Below are 18,527 nucleotides of genomic sequence, written 5' to 3'. Positions count from 1 at the left end.
ACCTCACACATACGATTAAAGCATCCGAATCCGACGGCAGACGTAACCTTGATAAGTGTAGCCTCGGCAGACATAACCTTTGTACACACGACCTCGGCAGGCATGACCTCGGCACGCATGGTTTCGGCTGAGTAAAGCCTGATTGACCTCGAGATCAAGGAAGACCTAGTCAGAAGCTGAGACCGACCCCGACTTCACCAACAGTCAAGCTGGTCCGCCTAAAGAAGGGATCACCAAATCCTCCATATATGGGATCAAAGTCCGTAGTCTCTATCACAACGGCTATCAATATTTGAATCCTCACAATCTCAACCGATCGCCAGCTAGCCTGAAATCTTGTGTCATCTAAGGTAATTCAATTAAATCAAGATTTGCGTAATTACATCCGATTGCGTATAATCGCTATACCCCCTTCTATAAAGAGGGGGGTAATCAGTCTGTTTTTCAGCAACAGATTGTTATATCATAGGTGAGTAATCAGCCTGAAATTGTGATCCTAATCACAAAACTGATAGCTTTTCTTTTTTCCACTGCCGATATACCGCCATCAAAATTTATCTTCGGATGACCCGAGGGGGGGGGGGACAAAGTGAATTTAGGTGCTGCAGAAGGACGTGCCAAAGTACCACTGGCTTGAAATAAATGTAATTTAAAACATCTCACTCGCACCACGGTCATGAGGGGGCCGTGGAGCTTCCGCCGCTTCTCCTCCAAATCCTCCCTTCACATCCCTGCCGCCGCCGCCCTCCTTCCACTGCCGCCGCCCGTCACTGCCCTCCTCCGCCGCGGCCTTCTCCCCGAAGCCCTGCGAGCCTCCGCCGTCCACCACCCAATCCCCCTAACCCTCCAACTCTTATCCCTCTCGCTTAAGTCCGGCCTCTCCCCAGACCTCCACCTCGCCACCCATCTCATCGGCCGCCTCTCCCACTCCGGCCACCTCTCCGAGGCTCGCACCCTCCTCCTCCACACTCCCGCCGCCGACACGGCAGCCTGGAACGCCCTGATCGCCGGATGTGCCCGAAATGGCGGCGTCGAACTCGCGTTCCAACTCTTCAAAGAATTGCCGCTCCACGGCCTCAATCCCGACGCCTTCACCTTGAGCTCCCTCATTAAGGCCTCCTCCCATGGAGACATTCTAGCCACCGAAATAGTCCATGGGGTCGCCGTCAAAATGGGATTTTTATCAGCTGTTTACGTGATCACCGGCTTGCTGGATAACTACTCGAAACTAGGGGAACTGGGCTTGGCTGAGCAATGCTTCGAAGAATGCCCTTTATTCGATTCAGGGGTGTGGACTGCCATGGTTTCTGGGTATGTGAAGAATGGAATGATTGGATCAGCTGTTGGAACCTTTAAAGAGATGTTGGATTTGGGATTGCGTTTGAATGAGTTTTGTCTTACGAGTGTTCTTGCTGCATTGTCTGATGGCGAGTTTGATGTAAAGCAGGGGAAGCAGATTCACTGTTTGAGTATAAAGGTAGGATTTTTATGTCGTGAGTCAATGCCTTTGAACAATGCGCTTCTGAGCATGTATTGTAGGTGTGGAACTAAGGCTGAAGGGCTTCGTGCGTTCGGCGAGATTCAGGAACCTGACGTGGTTTCTTGGAGCACAATTATCAGGGTTCTTAATGGTGAAGAAGCTCTTGGGTTGTTTGGATTCTTGTTGTCGAGAGATGTGGATGTGAATGATTTCACTCTGATCAACGTCCTGTCAGTGATTGATGGGCCGGAGTTTCTGAGAGGTGGGAAACAGATCCAAGCTTGGTGCTTTAGAAATGGCTTTGCATCCATTATCTCTGTTGGCAATGCACTTGTTTCCATGTATGGAAAGTGTCGGCAGATTGATGATGCGAAGCGAGTATTTGATGAAATGGTCGAAAGAGATATAGTTTCATGGAATGCCTTGATAGCTGCATGTGTTGCTAATGGCTTGCCCGATAGAGTGCTATGGTTGTTTTCTTGGATGCAGCACTCATCTTTCGAACCCAATATTTCTACCTTGTCAAGCCTTTTTGAAGCTGCTTCTAGATTTTCTACTTCTGATCTTGCAGCACAAATCCATTCATATATAGTCAAATTAGGACATATATTTGATGATTGCATAGCCACCGCCTTGATAACATTATATGGAAAGTGTGGTATGATTGATGAGTCCAAACAAGTATTTGATGAGGTTGATAGAAGAGTTTTGGTCCATATAAATAAGATGGCTTCCACTTTTGTTCAAGCTGGCCATCATGCAGATGCAATTAAACTATTTAAGAGAACTAGGCATATGGGAATGGAAGTGGACAACGTTTCTCTTAGTGTAGTCATTAAAGCTTATTGTGCTGTGTCATCAATAGAGCAAGGAAGGAACATGCACTCTCTAGCTCTGAAATTGGGCATCGATAGAGATAGTTTTGTCGGGAGTGGTCTGATTGATATCTACTGTAAATGTGGAAGCCTAGGTGAAGCAATAAAAGTTTTTGAGGAGCTTCCCAGGAGTAATTTGGCTACATGGAATGCAATGCTGACAGGGTATGCACAACATGGCTGCTATGACAAGGTCACTAATCACCTTAAGAAGATGATAGAAGAAGGTATAGACCCTGATGAGATTACATTTTTGGGACTGCTTTATGCCAGCTGTCATGGAGGTCATGTTGAGGAAGCCTGTTACTACTTAAACTCCATGACTGAAGACCATGGTATAGGTCCATCTTTAGAACACTATGCCTGTGTTGTTGACTTGCTTGGTCGAGCAGGACAACTAGAAGAAGTTAAAAGAATTATTGATCAAATGCCTCTCAGTCTGGATGCTAGGATGTGGCAGATCTTTCTGACAGCCTGCAGCATCCATGTCAATGTGAAGCTTGGAGAGATTGCAGCACAAGAACTACTGAAGCTTGAACCTGATAATGTCTCTGCCTATGTGCTACTTTCAAATATTTATGCGACGGCTGGTAAATGGGATGAGGTTAGGATATTGAGGAGGGGAATGAGGGAGAGAACAGTTTGCAAGGAACCGGGATGTAGTTGGATTGAAGTCAGAGGAAATATCCACTCTTTTTTAGTGAGTGACCTAACCCACCCCAGGTTTCAGAAATTTCTTTAATGCTAGGAGAGTTGCACAATGTAATGACGATCACAAAATCTGAGGCAGATGGAAATTTGGTGCAGGAAGAAGACTTGGTAGCACATTTTTAAATGACTTGAAGTCAAAGATAGCCTAAGGATACCATCCAAAATAAAGGTTGGCCTGAGGCTAATTCAAGCTGAGAACATGAGACAATGTTGCTGATATGGAGAACCAGCACAGATATGGCATCGCAGCCTCCTTCGCTAACATGTGATGTTGTTTCTAAAGGCTAAATATTGAGGGAATAACCACCACCGCATGGGCTTCCTTATCCCTTACTATTTATGTTTTTAACTAATGACTTAAACAAGGAGCTCATTGTTGACTCTGGTGAATTCTCCAAGGTTTATGAGGTTATTCTCAGGGACAGCACTTAGAGCTGCAGTTATCTTGTGCTGGTCTGAGAACTGGCACATTTTGCTCTTTACTAGGGACTCCAATGACAGTTTGAAAGTGACCCTGCTCTGAGCACACAGAGGGAAACATCCTTAAGTGTAACTAATACTAATGGTATTTCTCATGCTTGTTATGGAAAGCAGAGGATAAGACATTGATGTCCAACATTCTCCTAGTAGAGGAACAATTTGTATCTCCACTTCAGTCTTGACCGGCCTTCCTTCCACCGGGGAGATCCTTGTGAGCCTGTGGCAATGGATAGCAGTGCCCAGCATAATTAATACTGCAGGGGCTCAGTGATGTCTAATATGTGCTTGCTCTTTGAAATGCTTATTTGCACATGAGGCTGATCATCGAGCCGATGCTCTTCAGAGGAGCATTTTCGTTTCGTGGAGTCGGTATTGCCATTAACAAAGGATCAACTGATCCAGAGAATCATCAATTTGGGACTTCGGGGAAAGAGCAAAAATAAATTTCTTATCAGGGTCTGGTTTAGATACTGTGAAGTTCTTATAGGAGTATCTGGTGAGATAGCTCCGAAGTGCCTGCATGAGTATGGCATCAATGGGCCTACAGTTGGATTGTCTTCTGGAAGTTGTAGTATGGGCTGTGTTTCATCAAGATGGAGTCAAGAGGGAACAATGTTCTTGTAGTGAGTCAGGCATCTTCACTGAGCATAGATACCAACAGCAAAGATGATCCAGCTGAGAACAAGGATGGAATATTAGCTGTTAACTGTAAGCAAGTTCTTCCCCTAGTCAATATCAAATGAAGTTGAGAACAAATATTTCTTAGCTACTTAGCTAGCCTTTGTTTCTTCCCATAGCAGATCTCTTGAAGCGATGACAGAATCGAGATGCAGCGATCTATTTTATCAATTAAGCCCAAAATCTTTCAGAAATTAAGACTGCACGACCACAAGTCTTTCATGATGCATCTAGTGGTGCGTTGCACAATAAGGTGAAGATAGCTTTAATCTACATGGGTGATGCATCAAGCTTTTTTGGGACTACTCAGAGAGACATGCCATCTGGTAAGTGTTTTAGCTTACCAAACAGGGTTTTTTTTTCTGGAAAAAATCCAGAGAAACCACAGAGCTTGTATTTAAGGGTTTTTTTTTTCAGCAGATGCTTTTCTTTCCCTTCACAGTAGATGGTTATGGAGTATTTGAGTGTGTTATCAAGCCTCAGTTGAACTATATAACAAGAATAATATGACTTATATTGCATGGATTTAGATTTTAATTTGTGGAATTTTGGAGGACATGAAAAAGCTCTCACTAACATCAGAGGTAGCTGTCAATCGGAAATGATAGGTGATCAAAAATTTACAAAAACCAATCCCCTATATGCTTGATGGTTGTAATTGTGGTTAAATTTTCTAATGCTACAAGAATTGTTTGATTAAAACCAAGCATTGCCCAGTAAACTCACCCATCTTTCCTTCATGTTTTTTCATCTCTCCCTTGTGGAGCCACCATCCTTGGAAATTTATTCCTATAAGAATTCATCAAACATATGGATATCTCTTAAAGAAGGTACAGATTGTTAGAATGATCTAAGCACCTAAGGTAACACTTTAAACTTTCAAAACTAGAATCTCTTTGCACCTTCTAAGACCATAATGAATTCACCTTCTCATACCTGAGTACATAACCAAGTCCAAGTACTATTCTGCAAGCTAGACAATAATTGCAGACAAGATGTCCTGGTGCATACTGTCCTAGTGATCTGAGCTGAAGAAAGCCACATGCTCCAATAGAATGGCTTTATAACTTTTCTCCTCGGTTTAAGTCAAAAAGTCATTGGCGGCTGACCCATTCATACCGGGCTACATTCTCTTTTGTTTCCCCACAGTCATCCATTAACTTTTCTCTTATCTCACCAGTCGACAAGTATTTTTTATAATTTTCATTTCTATATAAACATCTATTTTTTTAATAAATAATTAATGTGAAACTAAATATATATCTATATAGATCATTCCATTTTTTTTTTCATTTATATCCTGACATTCTCATTAAACTAAAAATTCAAATTTATTTAAATCTAATCCCAAACATTACAGCTGGCTCATAGTCAACCTCAATAAATTTATGCTGCAATGCTTGTTAGTTTATATAGACCATATGTCAGATCCACTCTAATCTTATTTTGTCACAATCTAAATCTCATCCTTAAAAAAATAGTCGAAAAATATTTATTAAATTTTTTAATTCTATATAAATACTTAAAATTTTTCTAATAAATAATTAATACAAAACTAAAAATATATCCGTACATTCTTCCCACCCTTGAAAGCAATATCCTCCAACTGGGATAAGAATAAAGTGAAGATCTGGCTTCAGGCCTGAAATTTGGGGACATCATGACTTTGCAAGCAAAAGATGAAGGCTAGTGGTCGGCAAAGGCGACGGAGGCACGCCCATAGATGTGGAGAAATTTTGGCAATAATGCATAACAGATGGCATTAGTTTCAGTGACAGCTGTCTCCTTCACTTTTGTTTTAAATTGTCATATCAGTCAATTCTATGACAAGTTTAGCACAGTCGGCTGGAAAACATGCAGTATTCTATTAGTTAATGCAGATGCCATGTCCTTGTAAGCAACAGAAGATTAGATTCTGTTAAAAATGCTGTCGTTTCTGATAAGCATCGATTTTGTTTGAAAAATGAACCGTAATAAAGCATCAACAGTAACTATAATATAGAATAAGAAAACAATTTACTGAATCATCTCTGTGAATGGATAAGCTTTCAATAAATTGTGCTGAGGGTACATTCATTAGGATTTAATGATTTTACCGGCTCAAGAAAGAAGATGTTTGGTATTATCCCACTGGTAATGGAAGGATCAACAGTTACCGAGAACTTAAAAGAGACTCAGCAATGTATGATTGGAGAGGAGGCAAATTTGAATCAAAAGGATTTCAAGCATTCGGAAAAGGAAAGGGAGAAGGAGAGTTTTGCAAGGATAGTAGATGCCTAATCTATTTCTTCCTATCACTGTCTGAATCAGGCGATATAGAGCATACCGTACTGTATCGGTTTGGTATTGGTATCCAATATGGATGGAAAACTAATACTTAATATGTCTAAAAATTTCATACTATACCGTACTGATACTATATTAGTATGGTATCGGTACGAAATTCGGTACTGAAATGGTGAAGCTTGATACTGATAAATAATTTTTTATATTATTAAATAGAGTAATACTCTATGGTTTTTGCAAAGTGTAAATTAATATTTTTTTTGTCAGGTGCAAGGAGAGATTGGTGCAACTCCCAGATACAACGGCTGTATTATTGGTGGTAGAGTTGCAAGCAATTACGACACACACGGATTTTTTTTTTTTTTTTTGGTAAATGGTTCCAAGGGCCATCTTATCCTATGCAAGTGAAGACAGAGAAAGATAATAGAATGATGTCAGCAATCAAAGCACATTTTCTGTCTTAAATAATTTGCCCAATAAGCCACATTGTGCCACCAAAATAATAATAAAACCTCTTTCTTTTCCAACTCCACTGCCAAGACGACACAACATCCAGATATTCCACCTAACTGTTCATCCAAATCAGTTTCTTGAAAGCACTTAGATTACTCTTTTTTCTGAATCATTTTATAATTTGGACAACTTTCTGTGGTCTCAAGTATTTCCATGTTCCGCGGCTGCTTGTTTCTCCTTCACTCACTTCACAATGGAGCTATTCCATGGTCTTTCTTTGGCTCTAGGACAAACTCACATAGAATTGCTTAGTGGTACCATGCGAGAGTGTTATTTGTAGTTGATTTGCATATTTCTTGATAAAATAGTGTATTTTGTTAAAGATCAATGGCAAAGAAAATTACTGCTTTGCCTACTATAAATAAAAATGATAGGTTTGATAACCAATGAAATATTTTTAAGCAGTAGGGGCGTAATTGTTTAGTCTCCCTTGTGCATGGTGAATTAGAGGTGACCAGCATATGGTCAACTTACTTAACCACTTAGTTTACATATGGGTTAACTTCTTGCTTAAAAACTACTTATGAGTTAACCTTCATATTCTTATTTTATTTGTCAGAGAAACTTGGAATCTGACTTATAGGCTAATGATCTTCAGGATTGATTATTATTAAGTGTAAAATAATAGTCATATCAACATTTCTTCTTGAAGGAGTAGTTCCTATAAAATTTGAGCAAGTTTTTATATAAACAACGTTTGTTCTAAAAAGGGCGGCCTAGTGCATGATTGCTTCCACCACTGCAAGATCTTGAGAAGATCAAGGGTACACAACCTTACCCTTATGTGTGAAAATGCTATTTCTGTATTTAAAACCTATGATACCGAGATCACAATGAAGCAATCTTACAGTTGTGCCAAGACTCATCCACATTAATAACATTTATTTAGTGAGCATAAAAACAATCTATATAACTAGCGAGGGTTCATTTGCTGAACCCAAATAGATTCCATAAGTTTCACTGGCACACTAAAAATCAAGTTATTTTTTTTCTAGAAAAATTAAAAGAGTCGAAGCCGATAGTATATGAATTAGCTTTCACACTATATGATTACCGACCTTGAGAATAGCAAACACTGAAACACACCAATGTAACTTCCAATTTAGACCAAATAAATAATGACAACTAAATGAATACATGTTAAACATAAACTATAGATTTTGTTCTATAAATGAACTGATCATGAGGTACAACAGAATAATGATGTGTAACATGTACAAACTGAGAACTGAAAATTTCCCTATTGATAAACTAATGTAATACAGACAAACATATAAAATCATAGAAATGAAGTAGAATGGTTGATAGAATTCCATTTCAGCCACCATTCCAAAAACTTTCAGTTGGAAAATCTCCTTTCAAGTACAAACATAATTCACACAAGAGCCTTGACATTATCTGCCAGCGTCAGTAAACAGTTGGGAGAACACTTGCCTGTTGCCACCTCTGAATTTACTTTGTTTGCTTCTGCAATGCTATTCTGTCTCCCAGCCGTCACAGAACTAGAGGATCCTGTCCAACATTTAGTGATGCAGCATCCAAAGAACCATTTGTACCATCCCATATTGCTTTCCATGCCGTTGCTTTCTCATGAAGTTGCAAGACATACTCCAAATTCCAGAGTACATCACCCATTGTGGGCCTATCGATTCCATACTGAGCCAAACATTTCTCCACAGTCTCTCCAAATTTCTCAGTGACCTACGATCGATCGTTCCCTTCAGCGAGGGATCGATAACTTGTCCAAGTTGCCCCTTTTTTTGCCACGACATAGCCCATTCAGCTAAGTTCACCTGCTCCCATGGAAGGGATTGATCAATGACAGGTCTGGCACATAGGATTTCAAGAAGAACGACGCCAAAAGAATACACATCAGACTTATCTGTAAGCTGCTGTGTCTTGAAATATTCAGGATCAAGATATCCAAAGCTTCCTTTGACTCCAGTGCTCGCATGAGTCTGATTGATTTGAGAACCTAACTTTGAAAGGCCAAATCAGCAACCTTAGCAGCATAGTTTTCATCCAGCAGAATATTGGAAGACTAACATCACGATGGATAATTCCCTGAGCAGAACCTGTGTGGAGGTAATGGAGGCCCCTTGCAGAACCAATACAAACCTCAAGCCGTTGCTTCCAAGACAAACACGGATGGCTCGGACCCATAAGATGGTCTCTTAATGGACCCTTCTCCATGAACTCATAAACCAATATCATCTCCGACTGCTCCTCGCAGTAGCCGATCAGTGAAACAAGGTGTCGATGCCTGATCTTGGACAGAACCACAATTTCAGTCTGAAACTCCCCAAGTCCCTGCTGAGACCCACGCACACACCTCTTCACTGCAACTTTGGTGCCATCTCTTAAAACTCCTTTATAGACTTTTCCAAATCCACCCGACCCAATTGAGCATTCTCATCAAAATTTTTAGTAGCCAGAAGAATTTCAGAGAAAGGTATCTTGAGTCGAAGATTAAGATTAGTAGCAGGCGAAGCATTGGTTAGTTCTGTCACTCTACTATACGAGCTCCCGGTAAAAACGGGCATTGGCGACCAAGTCACAGCCTCCTGTGATGCAGGTCTCTCATTCCTGGACCTTCTACATCTCAACATTACCACAATCAACACAATCAAGACACTGATCAAAAATAAGCTACCAAGAACAGACACTAGTATTCTTGCAAGATGCTTCTTCCTCTTCTCCTCCCATGGGAATGGAACAACACCTCCTATCCTCATAATCTCCACCCCATTCAGTATAGCATTGACCTTTGATGAAAGGCTGCGCTCTGATGGCCCGACACTCACCCGAATGCTCCCCGGATGACTCGAATTCATGACTACAAAGTCCATGTAGTAGGGCGAAGCCAGCATAAAGCCGGCCAGCGCCGAGAGGTCTAAATCCTCGGAAGCAGAATAGTCATTGATATACACATCAAAGTAGAGATCATTCAGTGCTTTACTAACTATATCGCAGAAATGCAGCCGGACAAGGTAGCCATTAACCGAATTCGATACAGGGAAAATCCAAGAAATGTTGAAGGTAGTAGAAGGCGACGAGGAATTGGATGAATCACCCTTGTTCATCTGACGGGCAGTGCCGTAAACGGTCTCGGGGGCGCTCTCGCGACTGGCGCCGCCTTCGGGGTAGTTGATTTGGCCGGTAAAGGTGGCAAGTTTGGCAAGAGACGGCGTGGCGAGGAACGGCGAATCAGGAATCCAGGTCCTCCAGAGGGTGTCATTGTCCGGGGTGACGGTGGGGCCGCCGACATTGATACGGAGGAGGGTTTCGAGGGAGTGGTGGGAGAGAGGGGTGGCAGGGGAAGGAGAGGAGAGGGGAAGGCGGGTGGCGGCATTCGGAGAAGAGGTTGGCAGGGGCGGAGAAGAGCTCAATGGCGTTGATGAAGGCGAAGGAGGAGGGGGAGGAGGGGGAGAAGGAGAGGAGGAGGAGGGAGGGGGAGGAGAGGGGGGGTTTGAGGAAGAATTCTTTGAGGAGGGAGGAGGGAGGCGGGGAGAAGCGGCGGAGGATCAGGGAGCCGGCAGCGGAGACGGAGAACAGAGCGGAGGAGAGGTTCAAGGAAGAGTGGAGGAAGGGGAGGAAGTAGAGGCGAAGGAGGAGGCCGTTGGAGGAGGAGGAGGGGGAGAGGGGAAGGAGTAGGTGGAGGGTAGGGGGAAGAGGCGGGCGGAGCGGAGGAGGGGGGAGAGGGAGGAGGAGGAGGGGGAGAAGAGAGGGGAGGAGTGGCGGGCGGAGAGGGAGGCCTGGGCGGCGGAGGAGTCGGGCAGGAAGAGCCGGCCGTCGGCGGCAGCGACGGGGGCGGTGGCGCCGCAGGCGAGGAGGTAGTTGTCGGCGGGGACGAAGGCGGCGAGGGAAAGGAGAGGTAAGGAAGAGAGGAGGAGGAGGAAAGGACTTAGAGGAGGATTACGAGTGGGAGTGGAGGTAGAGGATGGTGGTGGAGTTGTGTCCATAATTTTTCAGATGAGGATGCCCAAATGTTCTTCTTGATTCCTCGAATGCACGGAGACGTAGGGGTGCTTGCTTAAATAGTTGGAGCGCGACTACTGGTGAGTCCCGGTTACTTGGAACTTTGGATTGTGGAGCATGAACTTTTATTTAAATATAATTAAATAATATTATATATATATATATATATATATATATATATATATATATATAAATAAAAGAAGAGGAAGGGTGAAATTAATTTTATAAATTTAATTTTAAATAATTTTAGTATATTTTATGGAATGTTTTTTTAAAAAAAAATAAAGAGAAGCTCATCAAAATCAGGATGAACCCAACATTAGTACCTATGATAGGAATATATATTTAGATTGTTAATATCGAACCACTAGTAAATTAATTAGCATTCTGAATTTTAGAAAGCACGAAGAGCAAGGATAACTTTTTTCTAAATATTTCTTATTAAACTTCCAGACCCTATTGAAAGCAGGATTTGATCCCAAGTCATGGTGAGTGAATGACAGGATTCCCAAGCTCGTTTTTTCTTTTGTTTCTTTCTTACTGAGTATAGCATCTTCTTGGGGTTCTTTTAGTCTAAAACATTGGTTAGTACTATGTACACCTAACAATTTTATACCAATGAAATAGGTTATTCCTTGTTAGCTTTTCTCCAAACCTGTCAATAAAATGGTCTGTAATCTTTAGTAATCCACATTTGATCATATTATAAAATTTATTTTCTTAAAAATATAATTACATATCTTGTAAATTAAATTAGTTCCTTGGCTCTTTTTAAGACTAAAATTCATGCTATAATCTAAGCACCGTATATAGCATCTGAAATGGTTACTTCTTTAATTAAAAACACTAAGATCATAAATATAAAATTACGTCATGTTTTCTCCAGCTCATTACTCGTGAGCACCAAAGTAAGAGCCAGCTCGGTGACAGAAGGAAACCGAGCGGCGATAGGCTGCAAGTTTTCTCTGATTCGCCCAAAAAATCAAGGGAAGAATGAAGGCAAAGCAATTTATCCCATGACTTATGAGCTGTGGGCACACATAAATGTCGTTTTCAAATCCAAAGAAAAAGAAGGATACAACGTATATGTGGAGCTGAGATGACCTCTAGAGTTGAATCTTATAGGAGTCCTGCTAACTTCCACCGAGTTTTGGAGAACTCTTTGACATGGTTCTCTCTTGGGGTGGTGAACTGGAGATGATGCGTTGGTGTCGGTTTATTGTTTAGATTTCTTTAGTACTTACTTTTCCAGCTCAAGTGGAATAGATTACTCCTTGTTTCAGACCAGCTTTTGATTTTGCTCAAAGTCTCTGTCCATGGTAGTTGGAGTGGTCCTTACTCTATCGTATCCTCTTAGACATATAAGGAGCTGTGGGGCAAATTTGCTATTATTTAGGATAAGATCATTCGGTGGATCAGTTGAAATTGTCTTTTTTCCTAAGTCCAGTCCCGGTACATTTGCATGGCTGTCTCTTCTTTGTCGATGTGGCATGCAAAGTTTCTTGAGTTCACTTGACTAAGCTGGAGAGGTTCAATCCTCAGTCACAATCTATCTACCGTGCAACAGCTGTGATAGAGTGTGGTTTGCAGCAAGATGGATTATAAAAATGTTATGGTTCATTCATAAGACAATCATGCAGTATATAGATTGTCTACTATTGAGCTTGGAGCTCTCCAGTTCAGGCACCAATGAGAATTTTCTGCAGCTTGGATTGTAGAAGATCCACTGCCAATAAGAAAGCTGAGATATTCCCTCTTTCTAGAGTTGCCAAAACTTTTTAAGATGATGCAGCAGTATGTGTTGAACTCTGACTTATCTTTTTTTTGACAAATAATGAAGTGAGACTTTTCCCCCAGATTTAATGATTGGAACCAGAATAAGTACAAATGTGGGAAGTATTCACAAAGGAAGCTGGAGTTACAAAACAGCTAGAATTGGGTGCAAGCTACCAATCAGCAAGAATGGAATCACTATGAGCAATAGACACCAATTAGGCCAGCACTGCCCAAAGTTCTCTGTGAGTCGCTGTTGTTCTAACCGAGCACAGCTTTTCCCACTGTTTTAAAGGTTTGGAGTGTTTTTTTTTTTTGGAGGATTTTACTAGTAGAGGAGTTTGTGTCGAACGAATATTCTCGTATTCAGTTCTTGCCAAATCTGTGAGAAAAGAGCCATTGTATGCTGATCCCAAGCTTTTCTGAACGACCCTCTGATCTTCTGGCATCTCCAATTAGTCCATAGATCATGAAATTATAATGAGTCTTGTTCATTATATTGCTTGTTTTCTTAGATATGGACTCCGGCTAATTCTCGGGAGCCTGAAAAACCCTGGCATGGCTAATTCGGACATCCGATTCAGGTTTTTTCGAGCAAATTGTCTACTTTTGGCTTTTCTCAGCCACAGACTCGGATTGAAGTTCAATTGATTAGCATAAGCTGTCCAAATCACTTGATATGGATGGAGTATATTAGATTACTAAATCCTCTTTGGTTCTTATAAACCAAAACAAAGTGATCCACTGCAACCCCTACCCATCACCAACACTCGCAGAGATGTTCGAGTTCATTAAAACTTGCATTTTGGTAGTAATCTAGCTGAAAGTGGCTTGAAACAGCTTCAAAATGTCTTTTATCTTTAGAGCCAGATGAGGCAAATGCTACAAGAGTGTGGGTTAGGTCTGCTATCAAGTGGAAACTAAAACAAAGTTGGCTCCTTTTAACATTTCAAATCCACTGCTTAAACACGAGATCGGCGAGCACGCATCTCTAGGTCTGCAATGCTTAGTGGACCACATCCATGCTCTAAATCTAGAGGGCTTCATTTTGCCCTAGCTAACTGTGGAAGCCTAGCAAGTAGCACCAATTAGAGCATAATCCAGCAGTTGGCATCTTCTGCTTTCCAGATGATGTTCAGAGGTTTTTAATGGGGCATTCAGCAGGCCATATAACATTAGATCAGGCCAGGCTTCATAGCATGCTTCTTGTAGCAGCCCTAGTCTAAGGTTCCATTGCCAATGTGGGGAGAGGTTACAGTAAACAATAGCTTCTCCTCTCCAGACCAGTGGACCAGGCCACAGATGTTGAAATCCAAGTTAATGCAGCTCCTTCCTCAGCTTCTAGCCTACAACAGCACAATTCATTCTCCTGGAAATGGGCTCCCAATTTGAAATCCTCTATGAAATCCTACAAATTTCTCAACTCTGGGGGTTGTCTGCAGCTTTAAAATAGCAGGAATTGGCAGCTACCATTACCAGCAAAAGTGATACTTGGCTGGCCATCCAAGGGAAAATGTTAACAACTGATAAGTCTCACAAAAAGAGACTCTGGCCAGGTTGTAATCAATCCAAGGAAACATCCGAGCACCTTTTCATTCGTTGCCAAGTCACAGAACAAATTTGGATGACCATGAACATCAGATTGGGAGTCTTCCACTTTCCAAATGATCTTAAGCTTATTGCAGCCCATCAATGAAATTGTACAAGCAAGCTAAATTAGGCTGGTCAGCGTTGGCTTTTACATTGTTTTGGGATAATTTGAAAGGAGTGCAATAATCTTACTTTTTTGAAAGGAGCGCAATAATCTTACTTTTTAGGGACACAAACAAACAACTGTAACATATTGTTTGTTAGATATTTTTAAAATAATAAAAAAAATAATAATTTATTTTCACAACCAGCTAGAACCGTATGTTATTCAAAATAGAACAACCATTTGACTTAAGATCTAAAATAAACACCAAAGAAAAAAAAACATAAAGAATGCTGAAAGAAAAAAATTAGGAGAGAGAAAAAAATATTTTATTAAAAATTAGATCATTCTCTCTTGCACCTACCAAAGAGAATACCTTCCACTTTCTCTCTCTCTATTCGCACGCCACTTAAAGAGACGCCAAAAGTTCCTTTAAATAGGGCATCACGTGGATGAAATATTTGATTCCTACCTAAATTCAAAAATCAACGCCCACTGAAAAAACAAACTTTGATAACAACTAAAAGACAAAAAAATAACTATTCCAAAATAAATAACTAAGTAGAACAATGAATATCTATTCTAAGTGGGATACCTAAATAGAATAAAATTAGGAATAGAATCTTAATATAAACAAGCAATGATTTTCAACACTATTGTGGTGGTTGGTTGGCTAGTGCTTTTTCAAATGAGCATAACTGCATAAGTTTAAGTCTCTCTTGAAAAGAAGTATTTGTCTGCCATATTTGAGAAGAAAGTGTTCTTTGGGATATGACTCATATAGAGATGTGCATTTTTTTGGAGAAAATACATATTTCCACATCTATCCTAAAAAAGACATGAACCACTCTATAAATAGCTGATTAAACCCTCATATCAGAATACATAAGATACCACAATGCAACTCCATCAAATAAACTTTATTCTACAGATATTAGTGAATGCTCATTGGTTTGATTCGTTAGTGCAAAATGTGATCAAACATTAGGCTTCATTGTATTCTAAAGGCTTATTGCATGTTTCCCTTACATACCTAATTGGTGGGGACGAACAAAGCCTTAAAAAAAATTGCAATACCACTAAGGTGGTAGCATGGTTGGAACGGGGCTAAGATTCCACCGGAGTGACCCAGGTTCGAAACCCGCGGGCATTGATTAAATGTGGGGACCGAATGCCTCCAGCCTAGTTTGCTCAGTGGAGTCACCATCTGGTCCGCCGATACCAAAGGTAAGTACTCACACGTGGGTAATGAACCTAGTGGGAGAAACCCACGGGTCAGAGAAGGTATGCAGAAACTTGCGGCCTGCATCGAACATTTTCTGATGGAAGGAGGGCCCAGTGGGGGCTGCTATGCGGGTGAGGTTTTCTCTTCCCCCTCCAATATTTCACCAAAAAAAAAAAAAAAAAAAAGGCAATGCTGCATGTCTTAACACCATCATTTTTTTTTTAAGCCTTCCATTTTTCTTCCCTTTTTTGCTCCAAACATTGCCAACACTAAAATAAATTTCTTTAAAGCTTGGAGCAGCCAAGCCACCGCGAAGAAAGCGTCTTTAGCAACGGCATTGCAAGATTACTCTAACTTTTGTTCTTTTCTCTGTAGTCTAATCTGTCATTTTTCACATTATCTTCTAAGCTGTACTTTGCTTAAAGGTGGGGTTCTACCCTCCCTGTTCTCAAAAAGAACAAGTGGCAAAAAAAAAAACAAAGAAAGAAAATCCAACGCCAACATACAGCACGATTGATATGCAATTCATGAGTCCTTCGTGAATAAGCCAACAAAAATTCATGAACAATTAATAAAATTTATATTATGAATTAAATAAATTTTTTTCCCAGTTGTGTTCAGCCAGCGAAAATTCCATCAACAATTCGATAATCATTCTGAAAATTCGCAAAATATTGTTGATGCAGCTTATGACACCAATCAGACGTCTTAAAGCATCCGTCAAGTAACGAAACTATTGTTAGCTGCAACTTCACTGCACCATAATCTTTAATCTTAACACTGTAAGAAAAGATTTTGCTCGGTGCATATAAACACCCTTATTGCAAAGGAAGGAGGTAAAAAAAAGAAAGAAACAAAAGAAAAAACAAACAATTCTAAGCAATGGAACCAGACTGTTTTCTTAAAGGATCAGGAAGAAGCCAATCTATGAAAAGATGTGGCATGCATTTGCTCCTTTGCAGCTGCTGATCTGCTTGGAAGACTCCCTATCATCCTTCGGATCGCTGATGTTCCCAAGAACTTCCATTTCTTGTATTGATGCCTCCCCTCATTGGTCCCTCTTCTCCCTCCCTTGCTCAAAAGAGAGTGCCCACTTGAGTCAGCATTTGAGTTCCCCATTAGAGAGAGATAGAGAGAGACTCTGTTGTGTGGAAATAATGTGCAAGTGTGGTTGTTATATATGCGGCATTATGGATGGGAGAAAGTTCGAGGTTGGTTCCTGATTAGATTTCTAGTGTAGGATTAGATGAAACAATGGATTAAATTAGAGGTGCATGTTGGAAGAAATTTAGACAGGACTCGAAGGCATAAAGCCGGTGGGTTTGAGTTTGGGAGGCATGACAGTTGGATTTGTCTTCACTTGCGTAAGGTTTACTTTGCTCATAAATTTTCTATTGGATTTCAGATCTTAAGATTTTAGGCAGCCCTGAAGGTAAGTAAGCGTACCTTCCTCTCAACTCAATTCTTCTTCTTTCCTTTTTTTTTGTTTTTGGTCTGGAGCAGACAATTAAGATCTTCCAGGATTTTGACATGTCGATCGAAAATGGTTTAATAGAGTGCCCAAAATCACCTAACCACCCCACAAACCGCAATTATCATCCCTGTAATAAATCTAACCATCAGCATCTGCTGTATCCAAACACTACACCACAAGCCTCCTCATCAAAACATGGCCAAAACAGCAACCATTACACTAAACCTGCTGCTAATTAGCACAGTTTAACATGTACGATAAGACCTTTACTCAAAAAACAACTCCAAATGGAGAACAAACCACCAGGTCGAGCTGCAGTTTTCAAAGACTCGCATGCAAAGTGGAAAGCTTTTTGCATGTGATATCAAAGGTTGAATCCACCCACTGTATCCAATATCTAGGCCCCAAATCCAGTTTTCTCCAATAGAAATTACAAGATGGTTTGCATGTGGGTAACCTTTCCAGAGCAAAAGAGTTCTAATCATAAAAGAGACTTGATCCAAAGAGCACATTTACTTTTGTTCACCGGCAAATAGGGCTAAAAAGTTAGAGAGCTACCTCTCTATCTTCTCAGAGTTACAAGATCCTGGTGGCCTGAATGTGTTGTCCTCATGAATATAAAAAAGCCACTTGACCTCAGAAATCCCATATGATATCCATTCATAAGGTGTGCTATTTGCAAAAAACAATTAACAATCGACATAACCTTCTTCCCCAAGCAAACCTACCAAGAGAGAAACCGTCTTGCTAATAAAAAAACTTCTGAAAAAATTCAATCATCCTCTAATCAAGATGATCCAGCCCCCAATTGGGAGCAGAATCTAAGCAAATCAAGAAGAAAAACAAGTCCATTGATTATACCCATCATACCTACTAGACAGTATGAAATTTTAAACCCAACCATGTCCTTTGATTGCTTATGAGATATGGAACCATCAGGGCTGCTCACTCTTTTATTTGTCCTTGATCAGAGCAAAAAGGAATCTGTTCTCAACAATTAGATAAAATTAGCTGGCATGTCTTCCCACCAGAAAACCACTATCAGAGTACCCCTTTCTCTCATAAACCAGCTCCTGTTTCTACCGACCACAGCCCCGGTTTCTAAGACCTCTATATATAGTCCAATAACAAAGACAACAGCATAGCCAAGTAGGTCAACAAAGGCAGCAAGACTCTCAACACAGCTTACCTCCATTTAGCACCATGAGCAACAAGGTCACTGCTGTTCTTGCCACTGATTTCAACAATGGGAGGTCAGATAGGAGGCGGCCTATACCAAAGCGGGGGCAAATAAAGTCCAGAATAGCCACCACAGCTGTACACTCCATCACCTCCATGCTTCTGAAGGCACTGCCACAACT

General features: G+C 40.8%; 1 protein-coding gene and 1 pseudogene across 2 annotated transcripts; one reads left to right on the top strand and one right to left on the bottom strand.

The window, feature by feature from the left end:
* Positions 1-655: 655 nt before the first annotated feature.
* LOC103712258 (pentatricopeptide repeat-containing protein At2g13600-like) lies at positions 656-7,021 on the top strand. 2 transcript variants are annotated; one of them, XM_039114871.1, is made up of 3 exons: positions 656-4,254; positions 4,347-4,550; positions 6,778-7,021. In XM_039114871.1, the coding sequence occupies exon 1, from the start codon at positions 677-679 to the stop codon at positions 3,095-3,097; it is 2,421 nt and encodes an 806-aa protein (XP_038970799.1). In that variant the 5' UTR covers positions 656-676; the 3' UTR covers positions 3,098-4,254; positions 4,347-4,550; positions 6,778-7,021. The 2 variants fall into 2 exon arrangements, with proteins under 2 accessions (XP_038970799.1, XP_038970800.1); XM_039114872.1 differs by having other exon boundaries at positions 4,344-4,550.
* Positions 7,022-8,163: 1,142 nt separating this feature from the next.
* Positions 8,164-18,503, bottom strand: LOC103712259 (annotated as a pseudogene).
* Positions 18,504-18,527: the final 24 nt, after the last annotated feature.

Source organism: Phoenix dactylifera, chromosome 17, assembly GCF_009389715.1.
Source record: "Phoenix dactylifera cultivar Barhee BC4 chromosome 17, palm_55x_up_171113_PBpolish2nd_filt_p, whole genome shotgun sequence".
Classification (NCBI taxonomy): Eukaryota; Viridiplantae; Streptophyta; class Magnoliopsida; order Arecales; family Arecaceae; genus Phoenix; species Phoenix dactylifera.
Note: the sequence above shows the minus strand (reverse complement) of the source record. Positions and strands in the feature narration are given on the sequence as shown.